This window comes from Polypterus senegalus, chromosome 4 (assembly GCF_016835505.1).
Source record: "Polypterus senegalus isolate Bchr_013 chromosome 4, ASM1683550v1, whole genome shotgun sequence".
In the NCBI taxonomy this organism is placed as follows: domain Eukaryota; kingdom Metazoa; phylum Chordata; class Cladistia; order Polypteriformes; family Polypteridae; genus Polypterus; species Polypterus senegalus.
The window spans coordinates 81,298,574-81,322,895 of record NC_053157.1 but is presented as its reverse complement, the minus strand read 5'-3'; the positions used below and the strand labels follow the sequence as shown (position 1 = coordinate 81,322,895).

Below are 24,322 nucleotides of genomic sequence, written 5' to 3'. Positions count from 1 at the left end.
AAAATTATTCAACAGCCAGATTAAATTATATGAATACGTATCAAAAATAATATTCATGTGAACAATTCGATCACAATTTTGATGGCCGAAAGCTTTAAACATCTGGGAATTAAACAGTGGTGATCTTTCCAAAACATTTAGATTACAGCAACTTGGGTCCTACATGTTTACTGACAGAAATACCATTAATCTGGCAATTATAAAAAAGATAGTGCAAGTTAGAAATGTAGAAAAGAGGTGGAATCTAGTATTGAAAGGAAGGCCATATAAATCTATAAACCTCTAAATTTATGCAACAGTCTACCACACAGCAAAACACAGATATGAATACAACATTCCCTATTATCATGTGTACTATTCTGTACTGCAGGTTTCACAAAAACACAGGTGATGTTTAATTAAAATAATTACCTTACAAAAATGATTACTTAGAACTCTGTAGAAGCAAAAGCATTTTTTTAAAAAAGTTAAATGATGTGTGAATAAAAACATCTTAACCATGTATTTTTTTCAGGCATTGGTCATCGGGAGACAAAAATTAGCAAGTGCTCAGTAAAAGATGAACAGTGTGTTTTTTGGATACAAAATATCCAGATTAAGATCACCACAAGATGTGTTAAAGGAATAAAAAGTGTAAAATCCAAAGCTATTCTGAGATGTTCAAATTAAGTGGGACTAGAACGTTGCCCTATTCAGTGTTGTGGTAGAGATAAAGGAATACTGTGCTATTTTTTTAATTACTAAAGACATACATTAATGCTTGGATTAAACAAATATAATAACTTAAACTTCAGCAATTCAAGAAAAGAAAAAAAAAGGTGTCAAACAAAATCTAATCTGAAGGAATCTGCCATCAGGCTCTAGAAGGTGTCATATAAACAGCTTAACTCCAGTTTATACCTGTTGGTCTTGCATCAATGCTTGGTACATTTTGGTGCTAAAATCAAGTTGCTTCCTTATCTGGCTGATCTGTTCCATACACTGCTCCCTTTCTTCAAGAAATGAAAGATCTGACACCCAAAGATGATTCTCTTGCCGCTTTAGATTGACATTTTGCTGCTGATGCCTTGGCTTCTGCAGGGGACGGATGTTTCCATCAACAGAAAACTGATGTGGTTCCTTCCAGCTATTAAAAAGAAAAAAATGTATGTGATATATTATTAATTATCAGTATGCATCAGTAACACTAACTTACACACTGGGATAAAGGCAAATAAGAACAAAATACTGCTTAAATAAATCTTTGTTCCCATTAAGCACATTACAATATCTTCTTTCAAAGCTGTCACAAATTAATTGTTTGAACTGGAGCTAAGAAGTGTATTTCACGAAATTACAATCTTTTATATTCCACTTTAATTATGATGAAGGAAGACTCACTGCAAAAGGCAGGCCAAGGAGAAAAATCACATTATGTCAAACATTACAGTCTCTATCTGCTTTTTCTGCTGAACATTATCATGGCAATGTGCTGAGCAAAAAACAAACAAATTCATAATCCAGAGATTTCACTTTGTGGTTAGAATTACAAATAATTTTACTAACCCATCTTTCTTTGCTTTTCTTGAATTATTAAGTCTTCTGTTGGAGTAAGCAGGAAAATTGTCATTGGAACTACTCTCTTCATCTGCTGCTTCTTCCTCCTCTTCTTCCTCCAAAGCCACCTCTTCCGAAGTATAGCTCTCCTCACCTTTATCCAGGACACACTGTGAGGACCCTCCCCAAGTTGCCATTGTTCTGAATACAAGAAGGTATGTGTTATACAAAACAACAGTATCTGATTATAATGTGACAACTTTATAAAATATATTGGTACAATAGCAGAATGACCTATTAGAATTGTTTTCTTTCTTTAGATAGACCTCTAGAGTTTAACATAACCATTTATTCATACCATGATACTTTCAAAACTTTCAAATACCAAGCACATTTCATGACATTACTTATGCAGATTAATTTATGTTACACTGTTGTTCAATGTCAAATTAAACACAACTTTCATTACAGGGGTAGTATCAATTATGAAAATTAATCTCAACAATAAATAAGGTTGCAACATGTCTAAACAGTTTTTTGCCTTTCACTGATGATTACAAGGAACAAGATGAAATGCTAATTAAAGGGATCTAACAAATTAAATGAAAGAAAACTATATACAATGCAATATACAGCTCAATATTGTCCAAATAATGATTACAAGGGTAGAGCAACAGTTTATTCCAACACTGCTTTAATACAAACAGAGGGCTTTGTAAGTAGGGCTGTTCGATATAACGATATATATCGGATGACAATATGAAAACGTCTATCGCTGCACATTACGCTATCGTTTGTTTCGTGGTGTCGCAAAATAAACTGTTTACGGCAATATTTTTTTCATTGTTTTGATGGCCACCACGTGGATGCAGACACACTAGCATGGCTGATGAAGACGAGGCAACACCAGGTAGCTCCACACCGAAGGACCTTGTTCCTAAACGAGGGGCTACATCTATAGTATGGAGATGGTTTGGATTTGAAGAGTCTGACACGTACCAGAAAACGGTACTGTGCAAATTATGCTGCAAACCGATCGCTACCACAGACTCCAACACGACAAACCTCTTCTACCACCTCCGCAAAAAGCACGTGAGCGAGCATGCAGAGTTTACAACTGAGAGGCAGGCCACGTAGGATATTACAGTTGTAAAGGTACTATTTAAACGAGCATGTTAAAAGCTTGGAAGATTAATTGCTACCAAAACAATTTGCTTAAGGCATAATTTTCCCTGCAGCGTTTGCTGTCAGCGTTAATCTTGTTAAAATTACTGTAGCGTCTTCCAGGCGTAATGGCGATCCGAGACGGTCACTTGGTTAGTTCCCTCTTTATTAAACACAAACAAAAAAAAATGGTTGCTGTTGGCCACAACCACGCCGAACAGACAGCAATCCAAAAACAAACTCTCTTAGCTAGGGGCGACAAGATCGTCGTCCACTCCTCCTTTTTCACAGCGCTCCCCCCCCATCCCTCCGGAACCTCCTTTACCTTCCACTCTATTACAGTCCATCAGAAATAACAGGGACAACAGAATAAATAACTGAGAGGGATGTAAATCACAGAACACAAACTGCTGAACAGAACTCTACAATAAGGAAAAGAACGCTACATTACGTTTACGCCACAACTGCATTAACACGGCAAATCTCCGTTAACGAGTTACCGCGGATCGCCCCGTGCTTGGGGCTGGACGGCATCAACACGTTAGCGCCGTCCAGTCCCACGCACGGGCGATCAGCTGTAACTCTTAACGGAGATTTGCCACACTACGATGTGCAAATTAACATTTTACTAGAATGTAGCCTAAAAATATTATATTTAATATTATATATTTAATATATTTTTGTTCTAAGCCTTATTGCTGCTACAGTTTGAAGTACAATGTTTACATTTGGTTTTGACAGTTAATGTTAGACTTGTATTTATTTTGTTTAAAGGGTTTATTGGCCTTATATAGTTTAGTTGTTAGTGCTTTGATCCTTTTATATTTAATATATGTTGTGAGAGTTATTGCTGCTACAGTTCACATTTTGTTTATGTCAGGCATTTTATATAGCAGTATTTTATATTGGGCCTCTAGTAATTTGTTTTTGAAAAGTGTTTTATATTTGATACATTAACATTTTATATTTACATTCTAAGTCAAACATTTGCTCAAATGTTCTAAATAAAAGAACAGAAATAATTACAAGTTGAGTACTTCTCATTTTTGATTTTTTTAATTTAAATGAAAAAAAAAGGAGTGGTGATTATATAAACTATTCACTGAATACAAAGAAAATGTACTATATCGTGATATCGGGATATGAAATGAAATATCGGGATATAAGATTTTGGTCATATCGCACAGCCCTATTTGTAAGTAATCAACAAAAACAGGGACACCTGCAGGAACTGTTTGCATCAGCTATCAAGGCTTAATTCCCTTTGTTTCTGCATAAACTATTTTATTCTCAACTTTCTGGCTATAATGTTCACCCCAATGGAAAAAACATCATCCATTCACAGACAGACTCCCCGGCCATCCCTCTATCAGCTTCACCTCAATTTGTGCTTTTAGCACAGGTGGCAAATTTTTACCTTGGCCCAGTACATGAAAATCCAGAGACTGACAGACTATTTCTATCTAAAACCTTTAACAAGAAAAAATAATGCATTGTTAGGGGTGAAGTGGTGGCTCTGAGGCTAAAGATCTGCGCTGGTATCCCAAAGGTTGCCGATTCGAATCCCCGTTACTACCAAAAGAGATGGTACTCTGCTGGGCCCTTGAGCAAGCCCATTAACCCTACTATTACCCTAGGGTCGGTACCGACCCGTTTTCAAGTTTTAAATGCATAAAAGTACCACATACATTTTGTTTACTGCATCAAGGCTTTTTCTATTTTTCTGAAACTTCCATTTAAACAAAAAAAAAAAAAAAAAAGGTAAATTATTTCTCTAATCAGAGATTCACTGCCTGTGGTCTTACCGGGTCGGCCACGACCCAGGGTACAATAAGAGATCATAAAACAATAAATACTGGCCAAACTTAAGTTACAGTATAAACACACTCTCAGCTCACTCTGGCCCCCCCCCCACACCACTCTGTCAGGTAGCAGGCCTCTCCCATCCCCCGAGCTGTAGTCAGGGGCTTATCTCTTCACACCTCCCTAGAGTAAAAAAAACAGAGACAGCCCAGACAAAACAGACCCAGACCAGTTCAGTTTGGTGATTGTGACTGGAGAAAGCATCTAATTTGCAGAGGTAAAAATGGCCAGATTCACAGCACTCCAAGCTCTGGATCATATCCTAGCTGAAGGACAAGTTACAGAGTGGCACAGCAACACTGATGAGGTGGACTCAGAGGAGGAAGACATTGTGGAGTGTCAGTCAGAAGACACAGACACAGAGTCTGAGGAGGAGATCACCTCTGAAGCAGTTTCCCCACCAGCTGAAGTACTACAGTCCAAGAATGGCAGCATCTCCTGGAGGTTAGTACCACCTGACGAGACTCGCAGGACAACTGGCAGGGCAGCTGCTGAAAATATCATCAGAATGACTCCTGGGGTCACAAGGTTTGCCATAACAAGGATAAGTGACATCAAAACAAGTTTTGAACAGTTCATGCCATCATCGCTGAAGAAAATAATACTTGACATGACAAACCTAGAAGGACAAAAAGTCTACGGAGACGCATGGATTGACTTTGATGAAGAATTCCTGGATGCTTATATTGGAATTCTTCTTCTTGCTGGAGTATACCGATCCAGCAATGAGGCCACAGCCAGTCTCTGGGACACAGCAACAGGCAGAAATATTTTTGGGCCACGATGTCACTGAAGAGCTTCCACATGATCTCGAGAGTCCTCAGGTTTGACAACCGAGACATGAGAGCAAGACGTGACAAGCTTGCTCCCATAAGGGATGTCTGGGAGAGATGGGTGCAGCGCCTGCCTTTGATGTTCAATCCAGGAGTGGTCAGCAGGAAGACGAAGAGCTTCAGCACCAGCATCCTTCCCTTTAGCCAGCCCTGCCACAGCCACGGACCCAGACCCAGAGAGGCTGCCGGATTCCAAAAGAAAGCGCTGTCAGGTCTGCCCAAGCAGCAAGGACAGAAAAACAATTCCATGTGTGCCAAATGCAAGAAATATATTTGCAAAGAGCACACTAAAAATGTCACTTACTGTCCTACTTGCACATAGTGTAAACATACAGTAGCAATCCTGCTCCTGGAGAGCTACCACCCTACCACCGTACTACTAATTCTATTGGTTTGATTGTTTGTTTGATCTACATTTTGTAAGTTATTTTGTATTTTATTTTGTCTTACTTGTTTGGCTTTGTCTTTGTAATTGAATTAAAGTTCAACTTTTGGAAAAAAAAATACTTTTTTTGCCTTCTTTTGAAGTAAATATATATGGGTCAAAACCGACCCTAACACCACAGATGTTACTAATATTAATAATATTGATATTGATAGTAATATTATTAAAATAAAAAATTGTAATTTTTTTTTTTACAGTTGTGTTCTAATACCCCTCAGTAATAGTCAGGTAACATATAAACCTTTGATTTATTTGTATAATTCTCCCGAGGTTTATTTTACCAATTTTTTTGGACTGGGCCGTTTTATTGACATCTTACGTCTCATCTTCAGAGGGCCACACCAAAAATTTTAAAAGCAAATTTTAAAATCTTTTCATGGATAAGGAAGCCTAACAAGGTAACCAAGAGGTAAGGAAACAAACTGGATGATAAAAAAATGTTTGAGGGTTGAGGGAGGCTGATTTAGGACATGGGTCGGGACCGACCCGCCCAAGATAACAGATGGGTGGAAATGCTAGGATAATAGTAGGGTTAACCTTCAATTGCTCCAGGGGCGCTGTATAATGGTTGACCCTGCGCTCTGACCCCAAGGGGTATGCGAAAACCAACAAAACCTAATACGAGAAATTGCATAAGGTGAAATAAAGAACAAAAAAAAAAAAAAGCTAAATTACTGCATGTCTTTTATTGTTTATGTTCATTGGAAATCAATATTCTTTTTGGTGCCATGACCCACTTTTTCCATTAAGTGACTCATAAAGGGGCCGGGGTGGTGGTTTTCCATCTTCATCAGTTGAGCATTATTGTCAGAGTTGGGATATCTCCCATGGTGAATCATGCATTATCATGGAGGGTTAGGGGCTGGCGATTGCTTGGGTCCCTCTTTGGCAAAACAAGTGCTATCGTGGGAGTAGTGGCCCTCTGTGACCAACTGAAGAACTCTTTGTTAACCCATAAATACCCCAAACCCACCCCTCCCGCCACCAGAAGCCACCCCTTCAAGACCCACTATCAATATAAATAGCAACTCGTAACCAACCCAGTGGATAAGAAACATTGGTTTAATTAATATTTTATTCCTTTTATAGCATACTAAGATAAAGGTGTTGTAATGAAGGTCGATAAATGACTGGTAATGTATATATTCACCTAACTGCTGGTTCTTAGAGAAACTTTTAAAAAGGTGTTGAAAATCCAGATGTTTTACTTACTTATTTTATATACAATCATTCACTCAACAAACGCTGTTCAATTTTAATAATAAGTTCTTTCCAAATGCAAATCACTGCATTATAATAGGTTTTATTTAGTTTCTCCTGGGTGCAAAATACTATTCCAACTTAACACTGAGCACCTGGAAGTTAATAAAATAATTACTGATAATTATTTGAAGTAAATGACATGGAAAAACATATTATTGTAACATTTTTGGTCATGTTGCCCAGCACTAGTTGAATTATCTTGCATATAAACATCTACGTGTGGAAGTGTCTGTCTGTCTGACCCGGAAGTGAGAGGTGGAGTCGGGGTAAGAGGTCCACCACCGAGGAAACAGAAACTCACTTAGCCGTTAATACACAAGCGAGGCAAGCACATTGGTAAAATAAAACCTCCTAGGATAGAGATGCCCAGAGCAGTTCCTTTCAATTACCTGACATCTCTACATTTCAATTTTTTCTTTCTCCTGACGATTTCAATAGTTTCTAGGACCCCGGGCTTTCTACAGCACAGGCTTATACAACCAGTTCTCTATAATACATTTGTGTGGACTTAAACCAAACATATGCATATTGCTTAAATCATTGTACTCCAGCCCAAAAGCTTCAGTTTATTCAAAACAATACTGATTTCAATTATTTAACTTTAGAACATGGAGAAAAACAGTGTTGTCCCTTGCCATCAATTTTATTTGTCACATTCAAACTCTTCTCCAACTATTTGTGTAACAACCCGAGATTCAGGAAGTATTTTTTGATATTAAAGTGGTCACGAAGGGCACTTTAACCTAAGGTTCTTTTTACATTTTCATTTACATTTACTTATTGGGCTGACGGCTTAATCCAAAGCGACTTACAACATTCATGATACAATTGGTTACATTTCTTTTGGTTTTCCAACTGGAGCAGAGGCAGGTCAAGTGACTTGCTCATGGTCACACACAGTGTCAGTAGCAGGATTTGAACCTATAACCTCAGGGTTTGAAATCCAAAGCCTTAACCACTATGCCACACTGCCTTTTTATATTGGTGGACAAGTTAATACTGAAAGTGCCCCAATTACTAGCCTTGATTTACATGTTTATCCCATAATACTAACCTACTTAACATTCACTTATCACTTGTGTTTCAAAAACAACAGTGACCAAGGGCATGTCACTGCCGCTGCTGGGTTACAAATCAAATACAAAGCAACAACAAAATACCTCTACAGAGGTCAAGGGGCCTAACGCTACCTCAGGCACTTTTCCTAAAAGGGCTTCAGGATATCTTAGTAAATTCACAGACCACCACTGAAATGACTATAGCAAATCAAAAAAAGCAATATGACCAGTGCTAGGGACATCAGCTACAGCTTCCAGAGAAACACATAAATCCTTCAGCTTTCTCATCGTTTACGCGAGGAGGCTGAGCACAGCTCACACATGAACATTCCTGAAAGACATACTCTAACAAGACTAAGTGCCGATGTGAATTGGTATCTCTGATATGTAGTCAACTAGACAACAATAACGAAAAAGGGACACTTCAATTTGCTTTCATTCTTTAACTACACAGAAGAGTTATTTCTTGGTGTCACCAAGACAGCCTACTGCAACTAGACTAATAATGCATGCAAATTTTTCAAGGAGACAGAATACTGAGCAGGTCTATAGTATGTAATCAAGTGACAAGAACTGGACAAATAGGCATTCATTTATCCATCAATCCAATATTATTTTTATTTGCCACCCTTGGTATCTTCTACCCATTACTCTATGAAAATAAACTAGAATAACTAATATTATGGCCAATTGATTCACAGTGAAGAGTAGTCATTGGCAAAAACAGTCTTTAATCTCAGTCAGTGATAGAGATCATGTAGGCACCCAAAGAAACAATGGCTCCATTGGTTCATATGCACTAAGGTTAACACCACCCCGAAGATGCCCTGGATTAGAACAAGTGGAAAACGATGTGCCACAAAGTGGACCTTGCATCAAGATGGGGCAAACGCGAGCAAGAAAAAAAATCTATTCATATATATTTTTCCCCACTATAGGCACTATAATAATGATAATAATTAATCCAATTTCATAACCTACTTATTCAGGACAGGGTCCCTTGGCAGCTACAGTCAATGCCTACAAGTATTGAGCTCCAGGCAGGAACAACACCTGGTCAAGGCACCAGTCCATCGCAGGGCAAACAGACACAAGAGTCACTTTAGAAGTGCCAATTAGTCGGTTGATATAAGCCATGTAAGAAAATAACCGCTGTAGAATTGCAGAAGCAAATACAGTATTTACAATGATGAATATAGCTCGATACTCTGCGGTGGGCTGGCGCCCTGCCCAGGGTTTGATTCCTGCCTTGCGCCCTGTGATGGCTGGGATTGGCTCCAGCAGACCCCCGTGACCCTGTAGTTAGGATATAGCAGGTTGGATAACGGATGGATGGATGGCTGGTACTGGAGGTTTTTTGGGATGCCATTACTCTGCCTACAATGAAGGCTGTGAGCAGACAAGCAAACAGGAAATATATTCTTAACTCAATAAAAATGTTCTAAGATGTTCTAAGAATATGTAATAAAAAATTACAGGGGATGATGAATTACATGATGAAAGGAAACTAGAAAAAATATTGTTGTATTATCCAACATCCTCATGGTAACTTGAAGCAGCAACTGATGTCATTAATTTCATGCTCTCTAACTCCTTGTTGTGTAATGTCAACCTACCTTATACCGAAAGTTTCAATTACCTGGTGTATTCTCCTGTTTGATTTCACATTTTTCACTCTCTCCATTGTTTTTTTTGTGGATAGCAAGGGGAAAAACAGGTTGTGTTCTTGTCTGTAGCTTCCCACATCCCTCTGCCTTTCACAATTTTTAATCTTATTCCTTTATGGGTTACTTTAACTTCTAAAGTAATTACATGTTCAAGGAGGAGACTGTTCAAATAGATTTACGTTGCCAAAAACAGTCAATAATCTTTATATCTATTTACAACCCACAAAGCTCCTGGTTCATTCCTTAGTGTGGAAATACTGTGGGACCACAAGTGTATTGCTTAACCAGTCATTGCAATCAGAGCTTAAGTGGAAAGGTGTGTACCTTTCTGAATAAGAGTGTTAAGCTTAGGATGTGCAAGAGTAGACCAATCCATAAAGAACTTTGTGAGTCCCACTTACCTCCTGATAGTACATAAAGTTTCATAGTAAGGCTACCTTAATAGCCTTTAATCAAGTATTTCAATTTCGACTAAGATCTTCAGATTTAATTTTAATGCGCTATTCCTGATTTTGGATTTACCAAGACACAATGCTATATGGATTTCATAGCATCAATTTCTTTTCTAAGAGTGCTTAAATAAACTAAAGAATATGAATACATTAAAGCCTCAATTATTTATTGATTCACTGTCAGTCTTTGTTAGCCATCAGGGACAAATAAAAAAAACATTATGCACTCCAGCGCCTATTACTGTACTACCACTGCCATGCAGTATGCTGCAAGTTCTGCACATTGGAACAACTCTTCCATGTGCTAGTGCATAGTGTTCTTCCCCAGGACCATGTGTTATACTTCATTTTGAAATCACAGCGTCAGTTACGTACCTTCAGTTTCAAGAGCATTTGATAGTTTTTATCTTTTGTTATCTACTACTGTATACATTGTTACAGCCAATAAAAGTAAATGTGTGGTGTTGGAATTGTCGCAAAAAATCAAAATTATTAAACGTTTACGAAATGGTGAAAGTGTTCCAAGTATTGCTTCAATTTAAGGAGTATGAAGATGATGTCAACAAAATTGAAAAAAAGTGTCTAAAATGGAAACAACAGTAATGTTATTCTGTATTAATGTACTAATGTAAAAAAGTTTCTGTACTACAATTTTCTTTTTAAATTCAGTTTTGTTAATGTATTGTGATGTGCAGGCAGCTTGTGATGTGCTGTACAAGGAGAAAGAGTGTAATGCTGTATAAGTGATGGGACTGGGTGATGGGCTTCTGTTCTGTAAGGGGTGGACACACCTCTTGGGAGAGAAGTAACAGGAGAATTTAAGAAAAACAAGAAAGGAGCAGAGTAGGGAGTAAGAAGACATTATGCAGGAGTGTTTGTGGTATAGAGAAAGAAAGAATGTGAGTGACAGGAGAAAACTGATTGGCAGGGAAATCTTTCTTTTATTGTTTTGGAGTTGTGCTCTGTAACTCAGATAACGGAGTATAAGATAGGGCACCGTTTGTTAAAGAACAAATACTCCAAGTAAAAGGTAGAAAACTTCTGAGTTATGTTTGTTTATTACACTGGTCATTACAATTATAGGTATTAATTAATTTTGTTAATACATTATATTTTGTTAATATAGTTTTGTCTTGTAAATAAATACAACTATTTGCTAAACTAATTTAATGAATATCATTTTTAAAGTACCTGTTCTGTTATCTGTCTTTTCTCTTATACTTCATGGCCTCAGTCCAGACCTCTGATGGATAAGAGAGGTGTTAATGTATTTGTAACGGAGAACCTGGAAATGCAGCACGATACTGAAAAGCTGGGTCTCTGTTTATGGGCTAAAACATGGAAAAGTGGCATAAAGGATGCTCTTCTAAAGGACAGGGTGTGCAGTGATGACATACCGTCTCTCAGAAGAGACCACAAATACAAATTGATGTTAATTATCAAAGATAAAGTTTGTTTAATTAAATTTACAACTAACTGTAGTGGAGGTGTATAAAGGGAGGGAGAAACAGATCCTCTTCTAATCAATTTTAAAATGTATTTATCAAAAGAAGATAAGAACGTTTACAACTAAATGTTGTGTTCACATGCACAATAGTGCAAGCAATGTACATGTTCTTTTTCATGTTCCCATAAAGACTAAAAACCTATAGGAATTGCAAATTTGTTTAGAAGACAAAATACACAGAATATGTGTAGCACTCAAAATCAAATATATAGGTTGAAATTAAATATTTTTGCTGGCACCAGTCACTTTACTAACCTTTCATTACTGCTCATTTGCGGAGGATTTGGAACATCTGTTGCACCACCTTTTGAATTGTCATTGAAAACCTTTCGTCTTTGATGTTCTGCCATTAAGGACTCAAGTTGTTTTCTTCTCTGCCTTAATTCTTCACGAAGGATTTGGTGCCTTCTCATCTCACACCATAGCTAGGTTTCAATACAAATAATAACATCTTAGTTAGTCTTTTTACAAAAAGAATGGTTTGGTTACAGGTTAGATGAAGGCAAGATAATATTTAAGGGGTGTGAATGATAGAGTTAGAGGACTGTGACTTGGAATACTGGAAGAATGAAGTGTAAACTTAAAAGTGTGAAACCCTTCGGTGGGAATGATGAAAGGGAGTAGGTTTTTCTGGCAGGAAGAAGTGTTGGCAATGCTTTAATTGATTTATATATGTCTAAAAAAAATCAGAATAAAAAGTGGTAGGAAGTTTTATGGTGGCTGACTGTGGTGTAGGTGCTAAGATGACTGCTGATAAATGACCCATTCTCAGGATTAAAACAATAAAAGGAAAGACTAGTTTTGGAACAAGCTGATGAAAGTGACATCTCAGATGCCTCATGGAAAGGTGACTATAAAGGTTGGAAACTTGAATTGGCATGTTGGCACCAATGCCAATGGTTATCAGTGAGTCAATGGGGGCTTTAGTTTTGATGCCAGGAAGAAAAATGTGAAGATGATACTGGGAGAAGGTTGTATATCACAACAACACTTGGTTGTAGGTGGTCTGGTCAAAGGTTGTGAAACACTGGCATCAACAGCAAATGAGGTTTCAGTGTCCAGAAATGTGAATGGCAAATGAGAAGCAGTTAAGAATGTCTGGTTGAAAACAACAGAAGCAGCTTAAAACAGGAATTTAAAAAATGACAACACACTATAAAGTGTTTATCTGTTTGTTAAAAAAAGGTAAATGTACACTGATCATTAATACAGAGTGTCTGACACAAAGCTGCTGATGTACTGGAGGCTGAGATTTCATACTGCATTGTTAGTGCAACATAATGTGCATTAAGACTCTTGTACTTCTGGGCAGTACTAGCAACTATTGGAACAAAGCTGAAAGCAGCAGACTTGGAACAAGTTACTAACCATGAGTTAATAATGGTAACTATCCTGGATTCCAGTTTCACAGACCAACACTCACCCCTTACATGTACAGTAGAAAAAATGGCAAATTCAAAGCAAGCTAATCTTCTTTGACAATTCTCAAATTGCAGCTATTATTAAAATAAGAACATGTTCACAAACATATATGTAATCTGTTAATATGCCAATACATTGCATTTTTTAACCCAAATATGCATAATTGCCTTTACTAAAATACCATTAATATTGAATTTAACAAAAATGAAACTGGCAACTCAAAAATAAAAATGAAATACCTCCATTTGCAATTTAATTTTCACCCTGAACAGCAATGAGGCTGTGAAAATGAAAAGTAAAACGCATTTCCACTTTGCATTTTGATTTTCAAGTTCTCAACATGCAAATAATGCAGGTCAAAGGACACGGCTTTAAACCTCGATTTCCCACAATTCTTTGTCCTTCGCAGTTGTAGAGCCACTCTGATCGATAGAATACTTCTCAATTGGACTGTGTTTTAATTCATGTGATTTTAATCTTTTCACCCTCATGCTGCAAACTTCACAGCAAAACCATCTCACAAAATCCAAAGACCACGTATAATTGTAGTTCTGAAATAATTAACGTGCTATTTAATTACAAATTTAACATGACAGAAATGAGACTATGTCATAATTTAGATTTATTTACACTGAAGTATAATTGGGACACTTTGTATTTTTGTAGTATTATAGTGTAACATCAGCACAAAGTACTGCAATGGCTAGATTCCCTGATCATTACATGTCTTTCTGAGGTGGCTTACTATCCTTAAAAGGACTGCTTTCCTTTTGCTGTACTAGTTTAAAAAGCCTGTGCCGAGTTTATAGGTACTCCTGCTATTGGTGATGCAATGCCAGCTGAATTTTTAGGTGACTAATCCCTAGTTGATGCAATTTATCCTGTGCAGTTGCATAGTCCTCTCTTCAATGTCACTGTTCCCAACTGCCACTTCCAGCTCCTTGCAACAGTGCACAAACTCGTTGAAATGGTGGGTGGTCTTCTCTCCCGATTTGGTCATACAGCTCATGTTAAGGGTACATCAGCTAGGTTTGGGAGTGCTGTGTCGTCAGATGGCACAACCAGGATGCTATTGTTCAGTGCAGCAGGTGTGTCCAATGTAGGCAAGCAGGTGAGCCTCCTGGTGTCGAGATGCAGATTTACCGGTTTCTTTGCTGTTTTTGTTTACTCAAATGACACTGCAAACCGCGTTTCGGGTCTAGATCACCCCACACTTCACAACACCTCTATGATCTGCTTTGTCCTTTGCTGGGGCATTTTTATCACCTGCCCTGCTTCTCATGGCTCATTTGGGGTCAGTGGCAACTTAATATGCCACATTTTTCTGCAGCTTCATTAGCCTGAAGCTCCGCAGATGTTTGCGCACCTGGAAAAATGGATCTTAGCAAATGGAGAAGCAGTGGTGGAGCTGCCCAGGTGTCAGTTTCTCAGTTGTCTCCATCCCTGTACTCCTGTTGCAAACAGCACTCCAGGTTACTCCAACAACTCTGCAGAAGAGCCATTATGATTCTTGGTGCCGACAGTACAATACTACAAAAATACAAAGTGTCCCTTTTCCACTTCAGTGTAAATAAATATAAACTATAATGTGATAATGATTAATTTCTGTCATGTTAAATACTGTAATTAAATAGCACATTCATTTCTTCAGAGCTACAATTATGTGTGGTCTTTGAATTTTGTGAGACATGTTTTGATATGAAGCTTGCAGTACATGGGTGAAAAGATCAAAATCATGTCAATTAAACACAGTCGAAGTGAGAAATATTCTACTGATTGAAGTGGCTCTGCAGCTATGAAGGACAAAAAAAAAATTGTGGAAAAATCACCAAGCCCCGCCCCACTGACCCTCACTATTTGCATGCTGAGAACTTGAAAATGAAAATGTAAAGTGGAAAATGAAAATGTGGCCCCAGTGCTTATTTTCATTTTACTTTGCATTATTGCAGTTCAGGGTGAAAATGAAACTGCAAATGATGTTATTTCATTTTAAGTTTTGCAGCATTCTTGCATACAGTCTTTGAAAATGAAATTGCAAATTGGAGTATTTCAATTCATTTTAATTTTTGTAACATTTTAGTATGCAGACTTTGAAAACGAAATTGCAAAAGAGACTGCATTTTCAATTTTAATTTTTGCAGAAAATACCTCTCATAATTTTCAAATAATAATTCAAATGAAAAAAAACCACCTCTTACCTCGCTGTCTTGAGCACTGGCTGAATCCATGCCTGACTTGGCAAGTCCTGTCTTGGTGGAAACAGCAGGAGTTGAAGCAGCACATGGCCGTTTTGAAGCTGTTGGCTGGCTTGCCGTGCTTGATGCAGAAAACTGAATCAATATTAAATACTAAATCAATGGTATTTAGGGATAACCAAAATAAATTCAAACACACAATAAAAATATTGACTGTTAAATAAAATAGTCTAAAGAGACTTCAGCTTGGGAAACCACAGTGGCACAGTACTTAATACTCACAGCTGCGGTATTGCTGAATCTTCAGCCAGTCATCATTTGTTTATAGTTTGCACACTCTCTCTTTGTTTTTTTTCCCATATCTTAAACATTTAACACTTTAGGTTGACTGGCAGCTATAATATTTATTTAGAGACTGTAGATATGTATAAGAGTACAACATGTGATGGACTGGTATCCCATCCAGAAAAGGTTCCTGTGTTGCATCTAATACTGCTGGTATTTGACAATGCACTTAGATAAGCAAATTCAGGAAAACAACAGAGTTTACAAATAGGAAGCAATATCAGCATTAAAATATATTCTAGAACTGTACAGCTTAATTTTAAGTAATCAGCCAGAACTCATTTTTCAATTTTACAGAATCCATTTAAATAAACAAAAAATGCAGTGTAGAGTGCTGCATCAAGCTTCGATAACTGTGTACACTACCTAAAGTATAAGAATATTTTGATTACAAATGATGCCAGTCACCAACATGCTTTTAGGCAATTTCAAAATGTTTAATATTTCATTGTGCATTACTTGTTTTTTTCTTTGCAAGTAAAGGGGGTACTCTCTTCGGAGAATCCATGGGTACCACTGATTTGGCTTTGTGTTGAACAATCGGTTGCTCACAGAGTCCCGAATGAGGCACATTACCTACATTGTGAGGGAGTATCTGTTACAGAACTACAGCCATGTGGGGCAATTCCCCGAGGGTGATACGGCTCACAGGATCCTCATTGCTGATGAGCCGAGCAGCTGGACCTGGCAAAGGGGATGCCCATGTAACACCTGCCTGCAGCAGACAGATGGTCATTTCTGGGGGCGTGGGACTGGACTGCATTTCTGCCTGGGGTTGCCAACCAGGATCCAGAGTTGTTTCATCATGCATGCTCCCCAACCTGACCTGACCAAGTAATTTTAGGAGACCTTAAAGAAATAGACAGACCCTTGTCTAAGAGCATTTAAGTTTTTTTTCGATCTATGAGCCTAATTATTTAGATAAAAAATAAATCTACCTGCAAATCAGGACATGTCCACTGCAGATCCTGAATCTTCTCTTGAATTTCCATAAGACGACGCCTCTCTTCATGGAGCTGTCTAAGCTCCTTTTGCTGCTGTTTGCGCTTTGCCTCATAGAACTTCTCTCTGTTTAAAACAGACTAAATCAATCAGATCAATCCTAGAAAGTGATTCAGCCTCAAAGCCTCTTTATCTCACTCACGATTGGACAGACAGTTGGCCACATAAAAAAAAGGAATAAATTCACTTGTGATTAGGTCGAATAAAAATACAGACGCAGCAAGAAAGAAATTCCCTATAAAACCACCAATTAAACCCCAAATCTTAGAAGAGTGTGATGTGCAGAGATAGGCATCTTATCAAAGCGATCTGACAAGATTTGGACACTGGAAACTTGTCAACATTGATACTATTATAAATGTATTAGAAGTTGATCAGACATCTCAAAGTGAACATTAATAATAGCTGCTGATATAAATGAAGAGCCTATATACTGTAGGCTGCTGGTGAGAAAATACACATCATATGGTGAAATGAAATTTGCCAGATAGTCCATGGTCTAAATGAAATTAAAGCACATTATTGTATGCAATTAGCAGAGCGTGCCATCTTTTGAAGAGCCGTCTAGACAAACCACCTTCCTTTCATCCTTTCCAGTCTGAGATTCTGAGAGATTCAGAAAAATTGTCAAACAAATAAAGACTTGCAAATGTAAATGTGCCGTAAAATGTATTAAAATGGAAGCCATATCTGCATATAAAAGTTTGGGCACTCTAACTTGCATATTGCACTGAAACCTTAAATAAAGATAATGCTCGAAATGATATAAAGTTGAACACAACTTTGAATATTTTAATGCAATTTTTATCAGCTGAATTTAAGAGTTTAAATGGAAAAAATGTATAGGAGTAACAAAATTACTTATACACATTTCAAACACATTTGCTGAAGGACTCGATGCTATGCTTGATTAGTAAGTACTAGTTACAGCATAATTTTGAAGCATTGTGGCATTCAGTTTTATAGTTTAAATGTTCTGGGTTCAATTACTGTATGTCTGCTGCACGCTATCCCTATGTTAGTTATCAGAGTAGCAGTGTTCCAGTTTCAAATTATTATCGTACTGGTGAAGTACTGTTAAAATATACCTGCTCTAACTTTCACCTAAGGACAACTCCCAACCCTGATCGAATGTCACTGACAATGTGAACTTTCACAGGGAGCGTTCTTCCATCGCATGTATATGTATTGTGCCATGTAACATTGCCCTCACAGTTTCATGTGGGGACCACCCCTTCTCCCAACTCATCTCAAACAAATGTCACTGAATCACATGCCACTTCTTGCAGTTTCATGTAGGGAATCCCCCTCTTCCCCAATATGACTGAATGTCATTGTTCCAACTCCACTGTTTTTATCCCAGTTTTTAAGCTCCATGCCAAAAAATGTGTTGTTTAGGTTTAGATGTGTGTGTGTGTATGTGTGCACACTGTTCCAGGGCTGTTTTCTGTCTGCACACAGTTCTGCCAGCAAAGGCATTAAACCCTGCACAGGAAGAAGAATATTTATGTGGTTAATTTATTCCAGATGTGGAATGCAAGAAAAAATGAACACCACAATAATGAAAATAAATAAATTAAAAGAGAGACGCTAAACCTTTGTGAGGCACCTGCAACAGAAGTCTTTGCATCACACAGAAGTAAAATTAACTTCTAATTTGTTTAAATATATAAGACATGGACCAAAAGGTACCCAAATCTCACTTAAGTATACAAGGGTTTGAGTAAATGTACCTGAACTTTTGCATGAAAGTACTGAAAAGAGCATACCTCAAGTAACACGGTTCCAATGTTAAGTTTATGTGTATATGTTAAGTGTATATGTAAATCTATGGGTCAGATCCTCCACTTCAAATAAAAAAAAACGTAATATGACAAAGAAATACAAAAATAAAAATACATTTAAAAACATTACTAGAAATAGTACAATGAAAAAATCAGTTAACCTGTTTAATTGATAACAAACAATGCATATTATTAACTCAGCTGAAATAAACTACTTTAAGATCAATGAATTGTTTAATGATATACACAAATGAAAAAATAATACATTAAACTACAAGAAAGCATTACTTTACCTTGTTTTCTCTTTCATGACATCCTGCATTTTAATGACATTAGCTCTGATATTATTAGGCTGTTGAAGCCCCTCTGTTTCCTCCACTAGGGCTGCACTATTAGCAACATCGTCAGATTCATCATCCTGAAAGAAAAAAAAAAGCAGTAATAAGAAATCCAAAAGATACATTTCTGATCTATAAAACAGATATGTGACCTATCAATACAAACAAAATCAGGTTTCTCTTTGACAATAACATCTTGAAGAATGACTAGGGTTGAGGAATCGATTCATTTATAAATCTCAATTCTGAAGTATGGCATTTATTAGATTACCAGGCTGAGTAAAAATATTATTTCAAAATGAAAATAATGCTGACATTCCAATCAACCAAATGTATCCATGTGCAACCATGCATAAACTATACTATGTGATAAATTAATACAGACAGGTAAACATGAGTTGCAAGAAAACAGCCATTTGCTGATTCCATGATAACAGTTTACTGATGTAGTTACTGTAATCAGAATGCATGGTGCATACAGTTACTTATGTTGCTGTAATATTCTCTATACATGATTGCTGCACACATGCTGATGGAAAACACACCCTGAAAACAGTGGAAAACAAGAACATGACTGATTAAGGTTGCCATCAGATTTACGTGGTGCTCCACAATTTAATCTGAAGGCTTGAAACATTTTGGATTTCCCAAAGTAAATGAACTTGACACGACTATGGCCATATGCAAAATTTACCACAATAAAGTCAACTATTGTGGAAATACTAATATTTGCATGTATCTTGTGTGACACCACCCAGAGATGAACTCTGATGGTGCCTAGCTTGCATCAATGCCTAGTAAGCAGCAAATCCTGGACACAATGCTAAATAAATTTCCCAGCAAGCTGCGATAAAGCCAAACAGACAAAAATCTGTTGTATATTTTATTTGCAAGAACCGCTTTCCATATACTGTAATTGATAATGTGGGATTCCACAACATAATTCATACTCTCAATCAGAGGTATGTTATTGCATCACAATGCTTTTTCTCAGATACAGCAGATCCCAAAATATAAAGCAAGGCTAAATTGGAATTAAAAGTTACTCTACAAATCAAAAATAGTTGGCCTGACATACGATTAATGGAGTTCAAGTGCCATTATGTCCTACAAACCTTAGTTGTGCATGAGTCATACCAGGACTAATATGGCGGAATCACTTAGTAATATCACTGAGGAATGGGGAGCTGAAGAAAAAGAGCATACATTAAACATTGTGGTCCAATGACCCCTTAAACTACCAGCTGTTACACAGCTCTTAGGAAGAGTAAGATGAAACACTGGTTGATTCTTTAACACTAGAATTACCAAAGCCTATGAAAAAAACTTGTAAATCCATCCCACCTTAAATCCCTTCACATTTCTCCGACAAAGTCTTTTAAATGTGTCAATAAGCAGCAAGCAGCCTGCTCTCACTTCCCCCCAATGCCGCACAAGGTTTTCTCAGTTCAAATCTGTTTACCTGCATGTCAGTTGCTTAGAGTTGTACAGAGTAAGAAATCAAGCAAAATGACACCTTTTATAAATACTATATCGTTATTTGGAACACATGCATTTCATGGGTGTTCCGTGTCTACAACAATCTATGTAAACACATCGTTAAAACAGAAATGTTTGTCATGTTGTAGTAATAATTGACAAAATGTAGACATGAAGCGTATTATGTGAAGCCAGAAGTCCAAATATCAAATAAACACTTTCACAAAAGGTACAAGTATAACAAAACAGGTGCACTTTTATTAAAGAATAGAACTGCAGAAAAAGAACCTGCATTAGGGTGCGACTGAGGAAGAAAAAACATTAACTGTAATGATAAGTATTTAACTCAAGGACTGTATTTTGTATTAATCATGCTACAGAGAGCTATATGATTTTTTTACTTCTATATGATGTGATCTTCATTTAGGTAGAAAAGGAATTAAGTTTATGCACTGAATATGAGATTGGCTTGCATTCTTTTATGAGAAAATGCTGACCTCTTGATACTACCAGAACACCCTGTGATATTATAAATCAATATGACAGTTTCTGAAATCCTGCTTAAAATTATTTAAGCCTATTTCTTAAAACTGTGAGTGCTCTGATAACCTCTTTATCTGAAAGAAGCAATGTACACATTAAGCTATTATAATTTATGTACAACCTCAAAATGAACTGTCATGTATAATTTTTTTTTGTTTAATACATGAAGAAGGTATATAGAGGTTGGCCCCACATTAGACTGCAAATTGTTTGTTCTGACCAGCTAGTGGCACTGAGCGTTAAGGGGGTTTAGGGTTTGGTTGCCTCCCGTCTCTTCAGAGGCATTGGCTGCAGTCTCTCTAACTCGCCAAGAATAAAGAATTTGCTTTTTATTTTATATTGGTGTCTGTTGCTTTGTCGTTCCCGACTTTCAGCGACCACATGACATTGACACATCCTTGCTATGATTGCTTTGGTGGTAAAATGGCAAGACCTGCCAACTGCTAATCAAAGGGTCACGAGTTCGATCCCACACTACTCCATTTTGAGAAGTGAACTGCTCTCATTCTTACTATTTTAGAATAAAAACATACATTTGATTTGAAGCTGTAACAGCTGGTGTAAATGTATGGTACTTGTAGCGGTTAGCGCAGTTTTTTTTAATTCTTAAATTTTTTATTCTCCCAGTTACGTTCACACTCCCCCACAATCTGACACTGCTGTTGTCACATAAAGATGCGCTATAAAAGAAATGAACTCAGATGATGTCAAGGGTTCTACATCAGAGAAAGAACGTACATTGTATGTTTGCCGTCACTGTACTTTACCTTAATTTATTTACTTACTTACTACAGCATAAAGTCACAAGTAGACTGCACAGCTTCCTGTGTTTGATCGACACGGGCATGCTCAAAAAGTACATGTGTAATGCAACAAAAAGTGTATGCTGACACTTCAGTACGCAAGCAATGGTACGAGAATGCAGTCAACTTCTTTTTTGGGCACATACACCATCCAGATCTAAACACTAGCATGGAGAGTCGCTCTGTGGTATACCGGGTCCACAGCTCCCGTTCTAAGGCCAATTATAAAATAAATAATGGCCGTACTTGCGGCTTAGCGAGGGGGCATGGTGGTGTGTGGCTGAAGCGGAGCCCTGGGGAGTTCGTGATGTGGGTGTTTCTCACCTAAGTGCCCAGAGAGAGAGCTGGTCCACATCCGCAATTGTTTCCAGGGGCTGCTGATTGTCGCGACTGCTGTGCCCCCTCTTGATAAAAAGAAGCGCGAGTCGGATAAGAGGAGAGGGGTGGTCATAGTGGTCGCTCCCGCCGAGTTTATTTTGAAGAGCGGGAATGACCGGAAGGCGGATGACTCTCCACGGAAGGCAACGGGAGTCGGAACTTGGGGTGTTTATTCCTCAGTGTGGGTGTTGTCGTCGCTGTGGAACCCAAGTCGCTGTCTGGAGGAGCCTACCAGGGCCAGGGGTCGATGAGGCGATCTGATCAGCTGAAGCAGGTAGAGAGAAGGTCAGCTGCAGGTAGGGCAACTCCCCTGTTGAGAAGCCCAGACAGGAAAAGCAGGGGAGCTGCCAGGTAAAAAGACACCGGGCTTTGTGTTTTTAAAGGATTGCTTCCTGCATTGTTTTTAACCTCGTTGTTTTTAAGTTTTTTCTAATGGATTTTAACCTCTACTTTTCACTTCTGTTTTTATGGATTTATTGACTTTTGAAGCACTGCACTATATTACATTTGAACATTGTTTTTGATTATTGTTTTAATAAAAGCATTGGCACTTTAGTACACCATCCCCTTGCTCCATTGTATGCCTCACTGCGAGCTCATTGGTGACATTACCGACGGTGTTGGGTTCAAGGGCTCCCGGACAGAAGATGGGAGCATGCATCGAACCCACATCATCAAACACTAGCGTACAGAAGAGTCCATAGCTACAGGTGGAAGCTGCCATCGCTGTACTTTGTATAAAAGAGCCAGATCGAATGTTATTCACCTATTTACCTTGATTTACTTAATTACTTCCTACAGCGTAAAGTCACAAGTAGATTGCTGAGCTTACCGTGTACATATACAAAGTACAACGATGGCAAAAGGGTGACGTGCATTCTTTCTCTGATGCAGAACCCTCGTCATCATCGGAGTTCAACTCCGTTATAGCGTGTCTTTATGTGAAAACAGCAGTGACAGATCGGAGGAAATGTGAATGTAATTTGGGGAATAAAACTGAATAAAAAAAACAAACACTAACCTTTACAAGGACCACAGATTTACACCGACTGTTACAGACTCAAATCAAATGTATGTTTTTATTCTAAAATAGTACTGTAGAATAAGAGCAGTTCACTTCTCAAAACAGAGTCGTGCGGGATTGAACTCGTGACCTTTCGATTACCAGTCTGTCGTTGTTATCGTTATGCCACCAAAGCAGTCATGTTAAAGACGTGTCAATGTCGCATCCTAACGCGGGTTCTTTAACTGCAGTTATAACCTTGAATAAAAGCACACTTGTTTTGTTATGCTTGTACCTTTTGTGAAAGTGTTTATTTGATATTTGGACTACAAGCTTTACACATTATATGCTTCATGTCTACATTTTGTCAGTAATTACTAAAACATGAAACATGAAAAATGTTTCTTTTCTAACTATGTGTTTACATAGATTGTTGTAGACACAGAACGCACATGAAATGCATGTGGTCCAAATAACAATATAGTATTTATAAAAGAAGTCATTTTGCTTGACTTCTCACTCTATACAATTCTAAGCAACTGACACGCAGGCAAACAGACTTGAGCTGAGAAAACTTTGTGCGGCGGTTGGGGGGGTGTGAGAGCAGGCTGCTTGCTGCTTATCGACACATTTAAAAAGACGCTGACGAAGAGGTGCGAAGGGATTTAAGATGGGACAAATGTATGAGTTTTTTCATAGGCTTTGGTAATTCTAGTGCTAAAAGAAGCACCAAAGGCCTTCAAGCTTTGCAGCAATCTTCCTTAGCACAGCCTGATTGCTGATGCCAGTTGGTCTTACAGCCTTCAATGAATAAAACAATGGCAAATGAAAATCTCTAAAGTCAGTTTTAGAATAAACTGAAACATAACCATTGTTTGAACTGAATGATAGTGTTGACAGTGTTAAATAGTCATAACACGTTGACACAGACAGTGAAACTGACACCTGTTCTGTTCATTACAACCTGCCAAATTTCAGTGATGTCCGTGTTTAGTGTCAAGTTAATTCAGCATCTCCTCATTACCCATTTACGATTAACTCTCAGTCTAAAGCTGTCTACGGATCACGATTATCAGGACTATTTATGATTTCTCAATGATAGTCTGGTGCAATGTAGGAAAAGTCAGAGTAAAGCATTTGCTTGTTGCAGTCACTGGCAGCCTGTTGCTGCAGACAACATGCAGGTGTTTTTCAGTCTTCTGATACTGCAGAATTGAGTAAACCATTCAAAGATGGCATTAT

General features: G+C 37.8%; 1 protein-coding gene across 4 annotated transcripts in view; it reads right to left on the bottom strand.

Moving 5' to 3' along the window:
* The window catches only part of pcm1 (pericentriolar material 1), a 203,021-nt gene that overhangs the window by 53,382 nt on the left and 125,317 nt on the right, over nucleotides 1–24,322 (bottom strand). For all 4 annotated transcript variants that reach the window (XM_039750949.1, XM_039750951.1, XM_039750950.1 and 1 more), the window contains 6 exons: nucleotides 18,830–18,954; nucleotides 16,689–16,818; nucleotides 15,409–15,540; nucleotides 12,044–12,213; nucleotides 1,546–1,737; nucleotides 901–1,126 (listed from right to left, as the gene is read on the bottom strand). In XM_039750949.1, the coding sequence (XP_039606883.1) occupies nucleotides 901–1,126; nucleotides 1,546–1,737; nucleotides 12,044–12,213; nucleotides 15,409–15,540; nucleotides 16,689–16,818; nucleotides 18,830–18,954 (975 nt within the window). The remainder of the gene's footprint in view (nucleotides 1–900; nucleotides 1,127–1,545; nucleotides 1,738–12,043; nucleotides 12,214–15,408; nucleotides 15,541–16,688; nucleotides 16,819–18,829; nucleotides 18,955–24,322) is intronic.